This window comes from Panthera pardus, unplaced genomic scaffold (assembly GCF_024362965.1).
Source record: "Panthera pardus isolate Hobbes unplaced genomic scaffold, ASM2436296v1 HiC_scaffold_17, whole genome shotgun sequence".
NCBI classification, from domain to species: Eukaryota; Metazoa; Chordata; class Mammalia; order Carnivora; family Felidae; genus Panthera; species Panthera pardus.
The window spans coordinates 17,271,379-17,287,572 of record NW_026526732.1 but is presented as its reverse complement, the minus strand read 5'-3'; the positions used below and the strand labels follow the sequence as shown (position 1 = coordinate 17,287,572).

Here is a 16,194-nt window from a genome sequence, read left to right as displayed (position 1 = left end):
AAATGTTTGCTCGTCTTGCAGAACACTCGCTGAACAAATTACTTGCAATCCAAGGTTTTCCGGTATACATATTTTTAAAAATAATTTTAAAAATAGGAACGGGGAAAGAAAATACAATGTATTTGCAGGTAACATTATTGTCTACATTAAAGACCAAAATCAAAACAAAACAAAACAAAAAAACCCTGGAGATAAGTTTTAAATATATGGCTTTAGTAAAATGACTGGATAGAAGGGCAGTAATCTAAAATATAACTTGTGTGCTCACTTCAGAAGCACATATACTGGAATTAGAACTATAAAGAGATTAGCACGTCCCCTGCACAAGGGTGACATGAAAATGAGCAGCATTCCATATTTTCCTTTTTGTACTGTTTCTGTAAGCCTGAAATTATATCAAAATTAAAAGTTGAAAGGTACGTGTGACCTCTTAGATCAGGAAACAAATTTATAAAAGAATAGAATCTTATAAAATATATGGAAACTAGGAGTAAATCTAACAAAAGGAGTGCAAAAGCTTTGTAAGGAAAATTCTAAGAGGTTCAAGAACTAACTGGAGAGATAAGCTATTTTATGAATAGGAAAATTCAATATTATGATTGCTGTTTTTATTCCACAAAAGTTTCTATTGTTTGAATGCAAATGCAATTAAAATCCTAAAAGAATTCTTTGGGAAACCATGCAAATTGATTCCAAAATTGCACAAAACAAAGGGCAGAGGCATTTTTAATAAAACAGGTCGGGGGCGGGGGGGAGGGCTTGCTTAAATACTTTCTATTGCCATAGAAATGTTGATGTGTGGTATTGGTGGAGGGATAAACAGTAAACCAATGGAAGAGAGAGCCCATGAAACAAAATCCACACATATATGGAAACTTACCTGATAGAAGATCAACAGGGAATATACATGATCTATTCACTAATGTTTTGGACAATTGGCTACATCCATATGTTAAAAAAAAAGATTTTTTTTGCTATATCACACCATACACATACACACATACAAGGTGGATTAAAGATTTAATATAAAAAACAAAGCTTTATTTACAACTTTTAGAATATAGGAGAATATCTTTATTAAGGACTTCTTGAACAAAATATAAAAAACACGAAACACACAGAGAAAGGCTAATAAATTTGACATTCAACCTAAAGATTTCTGCCCAAAATATATAACCTAATTCTAATCAAACATTTAGACATAACTTCTAGTTTACGGGAAATAGAGAAGAGTTAGAAGACACAATGAAGACACCATCAACTTCCAGAATCTGAAACACTCTAAGAAATATTCTGGCCTGAACTCTTCAAAAAGTCAATGTCATTTGAGGTGGGAAGGATGGATAAGAAACTCTTCTAGATTAAGAGAATAAAGTGACAAGAACAAGATGTGATGCATGAATGTTGGGTCTGGGATTAAAAACAAATCAATACCTAAAAATGACATTCTTGAGATATTCAGGGAAATTCAAATGTAGACTATATATTATTTATTCTGGGATTATTGTTACTTTTCTTTTCTCTGTACGCAACATGAGACTCCAACTCATGACCTCAAAATCAAGAGTCTCATGCTCTATAGACTGGGCCAGTCAAGTGCACTTATTGTTAATTTTCTTAAATGTGATAATAATATCGTGGTTATATAGGACACTTGCTTTTTAAGAAATGCATGGTGAAATACTGAAAGGTTAAAGTTCATCATGTTTTCAATTTACTTTCAAATTGGATCAACAAGTTGTTATTAATTGTTAAATCTGGATGGAAGGCTTATAGATGTTCATTGTTTTTGTGTTTATATGAAAAAATTTTTTTAATCTTTTAAATATTTTTGAGAGATAGTGTGCTAGTGGGGGAGGGGTATATATATAGAGAGAGACAGAGGGTCCAAAGCAGGCTCTGTGCTGACAGCAGAGATCCTGATGCAGGGCCTGAACTCACAAACCACGAGATCATGACCTGAGCCAAAGTCGGACGCTTAACCGACTGAGCCACCCAGGCACTCCTGAAATTTTTTATATTACAAAGTTGAGGGGACATTTACAACTTGTGCTCTTCCAAGCATATCAATACAAAGGTGAGAAAATACACCAGAAACTGAGAAAAAATGTTTACAACATCAAATAGTAAAAATGGATTAGTATCCATAAGAAAAACTCCTCAAAGAAATCTGTAATAAAAAGACAACTTCACATAAAATGGGCAAAAGACATGTGAAACTTTTCACAGAAAGCAATCAAGAATGACTATAATACATATGAAAAGATACTCAACCTTGTCAGCATTTAGGAAATGCAAATTTAAACACTAAGATTTCTACTCTGGCCAGAAAGCAGTGACAGGAGCAGAATTTACCTTCCCCATGTTAAACAACTAAAAGCCTGTACAGAAAATATACTACAAAGTTTTTCAGACACTGGACAACAGCCAGTGCAAGACAGTGACTCTTGAGAGAAGAACAAGGCAAGTCCAATAATTGTCTTAGGTTACCGCACAGTGTCCACACTATAGCGTGGTGATAGGGAGTCTCCATGGGCAGAGAATGCAGGAGAGCCAAGATAAAGTTTGTAGGGCAGAGAATTGGAAAGAGGGGAAACTACAAAGGGAGAGTTCCAGATCTACAGAGGGTTTGCCTGAGTCTTCAGCTGAATACTAATCAGTGTATGCACATGAGGAAACTACCCAAAGGTGGGAAAGAGCCACCAGAAAAGAACAGGCAGCACAATTTGGGAGTTCATATAGGGCTCAAAATAGTTCTTGTTCCCATAGCCAGAGAGGGGAAATCTCATAAAAGACAAAGCATAGTGGAGAGTATTCAGAAGGGTTTACTCCCGTGGTGAGCCAAATTAGCCCTAGCGCCTCATTAAGCTTAAAAGCAAGCTATGAAAGGATCAGACTGTTTCCAAGTAACTTCATTATGTTCCAGAAAAAGCTCAACATATTTAAAGGAATACAAAAACTCTAGTGTACAACAACGTAAAATCCAAAAATTACCAGGGATACAAAGTAAATTACAACTCAATAATGGGTGGGGGAAAAAAATCAATCAATAGAAACAGACCAGAAATGATACAGATGATAGAATGGCCAAGTACATTAGAACAGCTATTATTAATGTACTCTGGGTGTTTAAAAAAAAAAAAAAAAAAAGGGAGGAAAGCATAAGCATGTTAAGGAGAGGCATGGGGGATATAAAAAAGACACAAACGGAACTTCTAAAATTAAAAATGTCTGAGGTGAATACTACACTGGGTGGGATTGAGAGAAGATTACATACTTCAGGAGAAAAGATTAATGAATGTGAGGACATAACAATGGAAACTATTCAATACGGAACAGAGAAGAAGACTTAACCCAAATGGAGCATCAGTGTAACGTGCGACAACTTCAAACAGCCTAACATACAAGTAATCGGGAGTCTTAGGAGAGGGCTGAGAGGAGGGAAAACAGCAAAAAGTAACTGAATAAATAATAGCCCCAAATTTTCCAAACCTGGTGAAAACCAGAAACCCACAGGTAAACAGCCCAAGCAGAAGAATGATGAAAAAACTACACCAAGCACATCATAATCAAATTTCTTAACAGCAGTGAGAAAACCTTAAAAGCAGCCAGAGGAAGAGAACAAGTTACATATATGAGAACAAATATAAGAATAATAGCAGTCTTCTTGCTGGAAAGCACAAGAAGATACCACTAAGCGTCCACTAAATTGACAAAATTGAAAAGTGGGAAACTAAGAAGTGCTGGAGAGAATGCGAAACAAAGGTAAGTCACATAACGCGCGTCGGGGTGTAAGCTGGTTCGGCCACTGTAGAATATAGCTTGGCATTATCTTGCAAAGACGAGGATTTCCATACTGTGTGAGCAAGCGATATCTCTCCTATATACAGAATGGTCACAGCGGCATTGTTTGCAATAGCAAAAACAAAAACACACAAACCAACCCCAAATGTCCACTAACAGAAGAATGGATAAATTGTGGTCTATTGATACAACACTATAAAGCAATAAAAATGAATGACTCTCAAAATATACTAAGCTGAAAAAAGCAAGTCACAGAAGTAAACATACATTATGCTATTTATATAAAATTCAAAAACATACAAAACTTAACATTTTATTTGCGAATACATCCATATGTTGTAAAACTATAACAAGCGGGAGAAGGACAAATAGAAAATTCAGAATAATCATCACGTGAGGAGAGAACACACAGAGGGTTTCTAAAATGCAGGTGATACTCTATTTCTTGAGCTGGCTCATGGGTACACAAATATTTACTATTCTTTATACCTTATATATACACATCTGTGGATTTCTGTAGGTATGAAATACTTCATTTAAAAAAGAGAAGAGTGGAAAATGTGAAAGACTTGAAAAATGAAGACCACTATTTATGTATAACAATAAAATTAGTGTACAAAAGTATACAAAGAAAATGTTCAACTTTTTATTGTCTTTCTGTGCCCTATACAATCAGTATTAATCGAAAAGGGCCATAACCCTAGTGTGAAAAAAAAATAAGCAGAGTCTCTGATGCTTTGACACAATATCTGAGTACCTGGTGCTCCAAGTTAGACAACAGTAAATACATTAGCCACCCATGTCTGATTCTCTGTCTTTCATCTGTACTTGGATTTTTCTTTATCTTTGGATTTCCTGGGACTCCTGCTTCGGTCTCTCTTTTTACTCCGTTCTCTTTCATAGGGGTCTGTTTGGTATTTGGCTTTGTGACTGTTACTGTAGTGGCCGTCCCTTTCTCGAGATCGGCTACGACTTCGGTTTTGAGGTCGGTCTCTCTTTTCACTCTTTTGTTTCTCCCAACAGCTTTCCTCTTCTTCATAGTGACCAAACCCCATTTCCCTGTAGATATCCTGTCAAAGGAATGGAGAGACAGTTACAGGTGAATGAGTAGAAGAATCATCTTGTAGTCACTGTCAATTAATAAAACTCAGCAAGGAGCTATACCAGCTCAGACTGGAACACTACCACCAATGCCCAGAATCTTGTAAATCAGAAAGCAAAAATAATTCACAAAGAGACTTAACCATTTTTCTTATCGATCTCATTGCTTTGTATCTACTATTTCAGCTGAACTAAAGGATCAGATCCAAAACCAAGAATTGAAATCATCCAGCTGAAAACAGAACAAGTCTTTAGAGAAAATCGTGACACCAAGAACTCTGGTTGTGGCTGCTCACCTTTCTACCTCTCCCTTCTTCACTCCCAAGTGATCGGCAATGGAATTACTAAAATTCCCCTAAAAGCCCAACTTTTACCCCTAAAAGAAGAGATAGCCAGGAGAGGTTTTAGACAAGTCAGTCAGTCCAAAAGGAAAACAGATACTGCATACTTTGGTCTCATTATTTTTCAAGTGTTTATTTTATAACAGCTCCTCTCCAAATCTTCAAATAAATTTTCCTTGTTTACACTACACTGATGTATGTTTTTATTAAAAATCATTTATTTACATATATCCTTAAAATGAGCTAAGAAACAATGGAAAATTCCACTGCCCTTAAGACAGACAATAGAGTAGGTACATTAAATTCCATTCTTAGTAATTAACAGTAGTAATTTCCACACACAGAAGAGGGTTACTTAAAACAATTCTCTTTCTGCTTGTGTTCTACCCCTAATTAAAGTGAGTATCTCAGCAAGTAGCTGAAATCTAAAGAGACCAGAGCCGATGCTCTTTCAAGAGATAAGTTCATAAAATCCAACTTCCTTAACAGATTTCTCTCAGAGGAAAGGCAAAATCCTAAGGATTGAGCTCCCAAGGGTGCCAACTCTATCACCACAGACATTATAGTCAAGATAAATATCAAGGTTTAAAATCTAGAGTGATGAATACCCATGGTTAAGGACTGGGTTGTAAGCAAAGATTCATAATTATTCCATACACTGTCCAGATACTGTACGTGACACCCGGCATGGAGATTGTCGTATGTGAAAACAGATCTAACATGATTGTTATAATCAGTGTTTGTGGAATACAACATTATAAACTGATTCATAATTTCCCACACAATCCCAATAGGTCTTGTCATTCTAAAAGAGTCCCCAAAGTAGAAGAATGACTATGTGGTTTAACCCTTTACCAACTGTTTTCTAGCAAAACATGACAGCCCCAGATCAAAGAATTTTTTGGTGCTTCCTGTAACATACACAAAATGTAAATACCTATGTACTATTCTGTCTGTACACTTAATTCTTGTATTGGCTGAGACAACCAACTTTTAAGATGGAGAGATCGCTTAGCTGATGCGTAACTCTTTAAAGTCCTCAGCAATTATACAAATAGGCAATTAAATGCTTTGAGTGTTTAAAATTACAGAGAAAGAGATAAAAGACTACACAGTACTTAATTTTTTGAAAAAATTGAGGAAGCTGAAAATGTGAAATGGGCAGAAGCCTTAAAACCTCTCCTACTTGGATGGAGTATTTTCAAAGATACACAAGCTTTGAAGTCAGGCAGCTCTCGGTTCAAATGGTCTCTGCCATTTAGGAGATGTGTCAAACAAATAATCTTGAGGTTAGATTTATCAGGGGAGGTTTCATAGAGAAGTTAGGACTGGAGATGAACCTCAAAGAGTGAGTGGGTTTGGCTGTGGATTGGCTGCAGGAAGGCTAATGCACAGAGTGGAAGTGAAAACCAAAGAGCAAGGAAGAAATCAGCACTGTGTACATAAAAGAGAAACTTCAGGTGGCTGGGTGAAGTCATATTAGAACAGATCCTTTAAGTATGTATGTGCTAGCACAGTGCTAAGTGCTTTGGGGGCACAATATTACCCTCATTCTAGAAATAAAGAAATTGAGACTCAAGAGATCTATACAGGTTGGAGATTATTATTCAATTGAGCAGTAACTTGACATATAAAATTGAAAAGGGGGTGGTACAGAATAATGAAAAAAAACCTCATACCTGACTGAATCAAAATAATGTTAAAGTTCTAGCTCTCTGATTAAACTCAAAAGGCTCACAGGCCTGTGGGGTCAGGAACTTTATATCTAAAGTGAGAGAAATTAATTCGATGAGCTCTAAGTCTTTCCAGTACAGACTATAAAAAATTATATCATTTTATGGGTGCCTGGGTGGCTCAATCAGCTAAGCGCCCAACTTTGGCTCAGGTCATGATCTCATGGTTCCTGAGTTCGAGCCCTGCATCGGGCTCTCTGCTGTCAGTGCAGAGCCTGCTTTGGATCCTCTGCCCCCTGTCTCTCTGCCCCTCTCCTGCTCTCTCTCTCCAAAAATACATAAACATTGAAAAAAAAAATCTTAAGAAAACATTCTATCAATTTATACACTTAAGACATAAGGCAAAATGATTAAACTAGCATGTGGCTAAAAAGGAAAGAAAAAACACCATTAAAAAGTCCTATTTATTTATTTTTTTAAGTGGCCAATTTAAACCTTAACCTATCCAATGATTTCATGTAAAGCAGTCCAAAAAAAATCTAAACTAAGAGCCATGCTTGCTCAGGTCTTTAGGACTCAATCAAAGGTTTAGTTAAATCTAAATCACTAAAATAATACTAAATGATTAAAATGACAGTAAAAATAGAGTCCCAAATTATAAGAATAATAAACACCTTAAAAGCCACAGAGGACTGACAGCCAGAATGAATACTTCTCAGCAAGGCAAAACCCACAGCCGAGAACTCACTTCCTGGAACCCCAGTAAAGCCCAAACCTCAACAACATAGTAACCACCTTTGGAATAAAGACATGAGGTGAAAAAATTAAACAGAGAAGTTTTCGAATTCAGTAGTAAGTCTGTCACTCAACAAAAAACAAAGAACTTCAAGAAATAAGTTAAAACATTCTTAGGGAACTAGGCTTACCAAGCAAAATACCAATAAATAGGAAAATCTGAGCTATACCTGAAAATAATCTAGCACTGAAAATCCCCTTTAGTGATTATATTTTTGAGACTGAACTCAAAAGGATAAAGATCAGAATAATACAAAAAAAATCTGGCCCACTAAGATCTTAAATACAGATGCTATTACCTGGGAAAAAAAATAAGAGAAAATTAGTATAAGAAAAAATAAGAGAAAATTTGATTAGTATACTAAATCAAAGTACAAAATCAGGGGTGCCTGGGTGGCTCAGTCATTTAAGTGTCTGACCCTTGATTTCAGCTCGCGTCATGGTCTCACATTCGTGAGATAAAGCCCTGTGTTGTGCTCTGCACTGACAGTGTGGAGTCTGTTCTCTTCCCCCCTTTCTCTGCCCCTCCCACGCTCTCTGTCTCTAAATAAATAAATACACTTAAAAAAAAATAACCAAGTACAAAATACAAAAACATTTGCTTTAATATACTTTGAGGGGAGAAATAAAGTTAGGAGATTATTATTTAGAATTTAACAATTTTATTTTTTTAACTTTTTTTTTTTTAACGTTTATTTATTTCTGAGACAGAGAGAGACAGAGCATGAATGGGGGAGGGTCAGAGAGAGAGGGAGACACAGGCTCCAGGCTCTGAACTGTCAGCACATAGCCTGACGCTGGGCTCGAACTCACGGACTGTGAGATCATGACCTGAGCCGAAGTCGGACGCTCAACCGACCGAGCCACCCAGGCACCCCGAATTTAACAATTTTATAATTACCAATGGACTTAAAATTATTTGAAAGATACTAACAACATTCCCCCCAAGAGTACTTGATGCCTTTTACTCCTTGCCAAAAAACAAAAGTATTTGCTATTATAAAGTTTTAAGTAATCAAAGAGAAGATAAAAACGATTTGCAAGAAGAGGAGGGAATCACAGACTTAATTAAAATGTGGCCAGCTTTTGGATTTTTTGGACCTCTGATGATTTCAAATACACCAAAGTATATCTCAGGCCTGATTTCACTGATTCCAGATTCCATGTACAGGTGCAAGATGAGAAACTGCAGCTAAAAGGAACACATGGTGAGTGTGGTGGTAGGAGGAAGCAGGGGTAGAGACCGAGGGGTTTTAGTGGCAAATCTGCTAAATATTCACAGAGACGGGACGCAGCCACCATTTTAAAAGATTGGGGTGGTCTTAGGCTAAACTGATAGGGTAGAGACATTAGTAAGAAGAGGCAGATGTTCCATTAGGTCACACTGGATTATTATACTAGGGGACAAACTATATTAGCATAGCAATAGAATTTAGGAGAGGAAACGGCCAGGAATATATTCCAGATAAGAGCAGCAGCAGAGTGGTTAGGAGTACACGTCCAGATTTACACTGCGCTTCTCTTACTTATCAGTGGTACAAAACCAGGCAAGCCGCTTAACCTCTCCAGTTTTCACTTTCTCTGCTGTGAGATGGGGAAAATCGCATCCACCGCACACCGTAAGCACACAAGATGTTAGCTATTACGGATTCACGTGCCTATTATTTGGAGGATTGAGTAACTGAGTGAAGGTGTAACTTGAAAAATGAGGGCAGGTCATGAATGATGGCCATCTTTAAACAGCAGAAAGGCTATGGAAAAAGATACACAAGATAATAGCAAGAAGTAGGAACATATGCTATCTAGAATACAGGAAACTAAGAATATATGTAAAATATGTGTCTGCTGAAATTTTTAAAAAATGAAGAACAACCCATGAAGCACATTAAATGGTTACCTTGGGGGCAGAAGGGGACAGGGGACAGGGAAGGGGACAGGTTCTCCGTTTGTACCACTTTATAGATTTTACTTTGGAACCATACAAGTGATTTTTAAAACTAAAAAACAAACAAAAAAAATTTAAGCAATCCCTAAACATCGAAAAGAAACAAACTGAAATATCAATCTAGTTAATGGCCTTACCACAGAAACTATTCCAAGTGATTTAAAACACACTAATTTGACTGTAACAGTAAAAGTAATAATACCCAGTGTAGAAAATGTGTGCACCCATGTTTTCCTTCCCTTAATCTCAACAACATACCTATAAGGTAAATATAATCTCAATTTCACAGAGGAGGAAACTGTAGCTCAGAAAGCTCACTAACTTGTGGAGGCCACATCAACGAACAGCCGTGCCGAAATGTACACCTAGTTTTTCCGAAGCCAATCCCTTACTTTGCCAACCATACACAGCTCTCCTCTGCATTTCTGCTTGACCTTCTTACCATCTTGAATTTTCTCCCTTCTCACCTTTGCCTACTAAAATCTCTGCATCAACCAGGGCCTGGCTGAGAAGTCCTCACGTGGTTAATTATGAGTGCTGTTTTTATTTCAGATACACAATATAGAAACGCATACATGTTCCACGGGCCTGAAAACCTCAACAGCTATCGGTACTATACGTAACACTTGGTAATAAATGAAAATGATAAACGAGCACTTTTTCAGCATAACCACACTGATGGGAATTAGTGTCCACATGTATGGAAATCACACTTGTTTTGCAATATGGAACTAAATGATATACTAAGCTACTTTGAAAACAATCTTTTATCATTTGTGATATATGTTCTTGACAATTAAAGTTCATTAACCCCAATGAAACCACTGGGGTTAGAACATACGCACCCTGTCCAGATCTATATGCTTAGTCCCTAACTTACGTCGCTAAGATGTAATGTACAGAGGGATAAAATGGTTACCCCCCTGCAGCTAAGGCCGGACACTCGAAGTACCTGATTAGTATTTTTGATCGGCATATAGTCCTCATCTTCTTTTTCTTCAGAGCAGTGACGAGTTTTCTTCTTGTGTTTCTTACTTGTGTGGGAGTGACTTGATTTCGGATCCTCTGCTTGCTCATCTAGTACAAGATCGTATTTCGCACTGCAGCAGCTAGTTAAGGACAGATGTGAGAACTGACGCTGATAATACATCAAAACATAAGAATCTGGTAAACAAAGGAGGCCATGAGGCTAAAGGTAACTTTTTAAAGCAAAAAGCAGCTCACAAGCATAGAGTTTATTTCTAATACAAAACTAACTCCTATTTTCTTTCATTACATAGTCAGGGAAAATGGAAAGAACCCTGACCTTAAATAAGCAATTAACAATCGGCAAGTAGGTGGGCAAAAAACATGTGTCCACAAATAAAATATAAGTAGCAAAAAATAAGGAAACCTATTTGTCAATAATGAAAAAACTTAGAAAAGGAGGCACATGTTTCATTGGAAAAAAAAAGAAGGTATTACAAACCCCAATGGCAGAGGAGCTACATAAGACAAAAGGTACATTCAGGAGACTCTTCCTTTGAAGTACTAATTAGTTCAACCCTATAGGAGGAAATTTAGCAATGCAGAGCAACAACTACCATATTTTATTTTATTTTATTATTATTTAATGTCTATTTATTTTAGAGAGAGAGAAAGGGTATGACCAGGGGAGGGGCAGAGAGAGAGGGAGACACAGAATCTGAAGCAGGCTCCAGGCTCAGAGCGCTCAGCACAGAGCCCGGTGCGGGGCTCAAACCCACAAACTGTGAGATCATGACTGGAGCTTAACCGGATGCTTCACCGACTGAACCACGCTGGCACCCACAACTACCATATTTAAATTACAGTAAGAATTTATAAAAAATTAAAATAAGTTAAATGAACAAAGACATATATAATGATTATTTTTAATAACAAACTGACAGCAACATAAAGCACAGTAATGAAGATAGTCTTCAATATATTGCAGAACTTCAACATGATGGATTATTGCAAAGAAAGATACTAGCAATGATAAATGAATGCAATGAAAAAACCTGGGAAGGTGTTTATGAAAAATTAAAAGTGAAAAGAGATTGAAATACTGTCTATACCATATGGTAATCGTTAACTTTACAAAGCATAAAAGATGAAGACTTGAAAGGAACGAGAAAAAGCATCATTTTTCTAGGTGGTAAACTGCGAGTGAATCTTTTTTCTTTTTTTTAGTTGAAGTGTGGTTGACATACAATATTGTATTAGTTTCGGGTGTACAACATGGTGATTCAATATTTATATACATGAATGAATCTTGTTTTAATTTCACATAAACATGTTATGAAAATTATGATAATGTATTTTAATACAGAGGTAAGTATTTTTTTCTAATGTACTATTACATCTTAGAATAAGAGAAAATGTAAAACTATTACAACCTCTATTGAAAATAACCTCAAATTCTAATAGAATTTGAAGAAGGCTAACAAGTGTCAGAATAGTGGTTTAAAAAAAAAAAACTCTTCTGAAGAAGGCCCGCATGCAGAGCAATTTTAGTGGCAGGTGGGACTAGAGTAAATCGCAGACACACTTCCCTCAGGACTCGAGTTCCAGGTCTGCCCTCACGCTGCCGCAGCTCTGCGCTTTCCTCAGGGACGTCTCACTTCTACAGAAGATGGAACAGGAAAACGCTGCACCCTCTGGGTTTCACAAGATGGCTGCGATGGCTAATCAGCCTGCACCATCCACTACGTCACTCCATCATCTCTAACTTCTTTGCTCCCTTATAGTAGGTCACAGTTTCCAGAGTAGCTTCTGGAGCCTCTCTTTTTTCAGGTACAAATTTGGTAGCCCTTGCCCAGCATTTCACCTTACTGTGTTGCTTTACACATGCCGCTCCCTCTGTCCAAAATGCTTTAAGCAGCGGTTTTCAAACTGCTGACTGTAACCTGTCAATGGGGAGCAAAATCCACTTAGTGGGTCACGGCCAGCACTTTGTAATAACGTAGAACAGAAAAGAGTATACGGAGCCTCGGAAAAATACCAGTGCGTTTGTTTCAATTATGTGTGCGCGTGAATGGCTATCCTTGGACTGTGGTGGGTCCAGATATAAACCGTATTTCTGAAATGATGGATCAAGTTAGAGAAAACAGCATCCCACCTCAGCCCTCCTCTCCTCACATTCAAGTTGCAGCTTTTGTCATTTCTCTTAGTGTTACCCGAGGGTGTTCCCTGACTCCTTGCCTCTACAAGCCCCATATCCCACAAATGCACTTCTTAACAACACTACAGACATATTTATATTTGATCCACGGTAATTATTTAAGGTCTGTTCATCCCCCCTCTCCAACAATAAAACGTAAGGTTCTATAAGGGCAGGGGCTATGTTTTATTGCTTAGTATACATCAGATGCCAAGTAAGTATCTGTAGATTATTTATTATACCCCCAGACGTGACATTTGTCACATCTCTTTTCCCTTGCTTAGCTACTATCTTCTGCTCACTACTATAGTCAACACTTGTAGATGCCAAATCTTTCCAGTTAAACACAAATTTGAGATCTCCCGTCTTCTTTTCCACAGTTACTTCCCGAGATCTACCCTAAGTTAAACTTGCCTTTCCTTTTGTTCTATTTTTTAATCTTCTTAGTAGTAGTGTAATTTACAGCAATTTCTTTTTTTTCAAGATCCATTAAAGTGTATCTCCACCATGACTTTGTAACTTAAAACTTACTATAAAAAAAACTTACCAGATTATTACATTGTCCTCTAAATCTCCTTTCCTTGCCATAGTAACAAAGTAACATATAATATAGAATGAGGACAATATATCTCTTAGTTATACTTTTTGTTTTTTATCTCTTACATATTATAAACACATGTTCTACCAATCTAATATTTTACCTGAGATTATAAATGCCTTGCTGAAGTGAAATCTATCAACTACCAACAACATAAAGACCACCGTATTTGGTCAGACTCAAGAATTTCCTTTTTCTTGTTCAATATCCTGTTTGAGAATGATTAACAACGGTTTACATCAGGACATGTCTGTCTTCTCCATCCATTTCAAAAGACTGAAGGCAAGCATTTTTCAATACTAGTCAAATGTGGTTGTTTAAATTAATTAAAATTCAACAAACTTTACAGTTCCTCAGTCCATTTCACATGCTCAAAAAACCACATGTGGTTACTAGCCATACTGGATGGTGGAGATATTTTCTAGCACTGTAGAAAATTCTACTGGAGAGCACTGGGCTACAGATTTATTCTCAAACATACCTGGTTTCCTTTCTTAACTTTCAGTAATCTATCATCTTAAATTTAAAACATTTTAATACTACATATTCTTTCTTTGCAGCCTGACCTACTTACCTCTGTGAGGGAAAGACACCTCCCTGTACTTTATACTCTATGCCTATACTTCCTTTTATTTGTCCCACCCACTTCCCTTCTTCCAGCTGCAGTTACTAGTAAGTCTAAATTTAATTTCAAAGATTTGTTAAATAAATCTCAAGTGTATTCCATCCACACCTTTTATAATTTTAATATTTCAATCATATCTCCTCTAATGTTCACCTTTTTAGACTGGAACTTAGCTTACTGTTTGCTGTGTATGCATGTGAAAGCCTCTCCTCATGTTGATTATGTCAGGGTATTTCAGCTTTATCCAGCTGTTACACCTTACAATGTTTCATGTATTGTAGACAGTCAACACATTTTTTTAAATGAGTATATAACAAGTCAACCTGATATTCATCTTTCTTTGATGAATACTTGGAAAGGAAATGTCTAAGGCAGTGTGGGAAAAGAGAATCCCTAAATTACTAACAGAAATTAGGAAACAAAGAAACCATTTACCAGAAAGAATCACAAAAGAAATAACTTTTGCAATGTGTAGAGTGATAGATTTATAATGAGAATATCAATGAAAAAATTGAAATGACATAATGTAAGCAGTATGTCTCGGATTTTTTTCTCAACCTAAAACCTCAAAAAACTTAAATTAAATGGTCAAGTCAATGAATTTCTTTTTAATCCTATAAAAATCAACTCTTGCTTACAGTATGAGCCAAATAAATATTTGTTGCTAGACTGACAATGTACTAAGCAGAAAGAAGCAACCTAATCATATAAAATAACAAAAGGATTTTGTTAATCTACACATTTACCATCTCCAAAGAAGTTAAACATTACAAGGAAGGTTAACACCAAGAATTTAGCTAAACTATATGAAGAAAATTTCTGACTATGGGGAACTGAAAACATTACAATTATATACAGAAAATACAAATCTTACCTGAAGATTTCAGAATAAGTGTTAACCTTAACCTAAGAGTAAGGAGGGAAAAGAATTAGGCTAAAGATCTCTTTGAACTGTAAACTCCATAAAATAGAGAAAGTACCAAAAAGGGAAAAGTATATGTAAGATGGTGAAAAAATATTAACAATAAACTAAATGATGTCTTCACAAACCATCTGGATTCAGGAACCTTGTCTTCTACAGACTTTATGACTTATAACATATCACATAGTACTCTACACAGAGTGGATGGTCTACATCCACCAATTGGTTCTTGTGAAGGATACTCCTGCTTGGGCTTTACTTTATCTTTCAAAACTAAATTAGATGGTTTATCCTGTTCCTTTTCATACTCCTTGAAATCACTCTTGGTGTATTTCCCACCTATTTATTAAAAAAAAAAAAAGAAAAAAAGAATTTAGTAAGAAAACTCACCTAATTTATCAAAGAACAAAAATTATTTTATAAGAGGTATAACATGAGCTATTTTATAAGTAGCATATATACTGAGGAACAGAAAACGAATGAAGATTAGTAATTCATTCTCCATTACCGTTTTTAAATGAAATCTGATACCTATTTTGCTAGGTAGCCCTATGCTGCCACCTAACAATTTATGAGAGTATTACAACATCAAACTTTCAATCCTAAATTACACAATGAATACTTTCACTGGGAAATAATGCGGTGTTTAAGGAGAACCATTGAGTCCATAAGAAAATTAGGTCCAAAGGAAATTGATGGCTTGAGACTGGAGTCTGAGATCTGAGAGACTTATCTTGGAAGAAGTAAGGCTTTAAAGATCTCTGATCTGTCAAAAGAGACAGACTAAAATCTCAACAGAGCACCAAGCAGATAGGGCACAGTAGGATCCACACAGAAATTCACTAAAGGGTGTGAGAGGGGAGGGTTGGCAAGAACACCAAAGACAAACTGTGTCTGCTTTCAAGTTCTTGCTCAAGAGCACCTTTATTCCTCCCGAGTGCCAAAAATGAAATCAACAATCCCTTCAGAAAAATAGGACCTACCGTTCTATCTTGACTGGCCTTCAGTGGCAGGGCAGGGAAAGAGCATCATCCTCTGCAGCCCCTTGACTCCCAAGCCTACTCTCCTACCAGATGGAGATTCAGTCCTAGACCTGCTGACCAACCTGCCTTTCCTATCCCCTCAACTACCATGACGAAGTGCTTCTAGTGGGAGGGCTTTGTACACAAGGGCCAAGACTGAACATACAAGTAAAGCAAACTGCAGATACACAGAGAGGTGTTTTGA

At 36.6% G+C, this 16,194-nt stretch overlaps 1 protein-coding gene and 1 non-coding gene across 2 annotated transcripts in view; one reads left to right on the top strand and one right to left on the bottom strand.

The window, feature by feature from the left end:
• Positions 1-260: 260 nt before the first annotated feature.
• On the top strand, positions 261-362 carry LOC128777872 (U6 spliceosomal RNA). Its single transcript, XR_008423186.1, has one exon. It is a non-coding gene; the product is annotated as a U6 spliceosomal RNA (small nuclear RNA).
• Positions 363-1,051: 689 nt separating this feature from the next.
• Positions 1,052-16,194, bottom strand: part of PPIL4 (peptidylprolyl isomerase like 4) — a 37,062-nt gene continuing 21,919 nt past the window's right edge. Inside the window, exons 11-13 of the mRNA XM_019425017.2 lie at positions 15,210-15,306; positions 10,612-10,759; positions 1,052-4,874 (exon numbers count right to left, since the gene is read on the bottom strand). Coding sequence (XP_019280562.1) covers positions 4,623-4,874; positions 10,612-10,759; positions 15,210-15,306 — 497 coding nt within the window. The 3' untranslated portion in view covers positions 1,052-4,622. The remainder of the gene's footprint in view (positions 4,875-10,611; positions 10,760-15,209; positions 15,307-16,194) is intronic.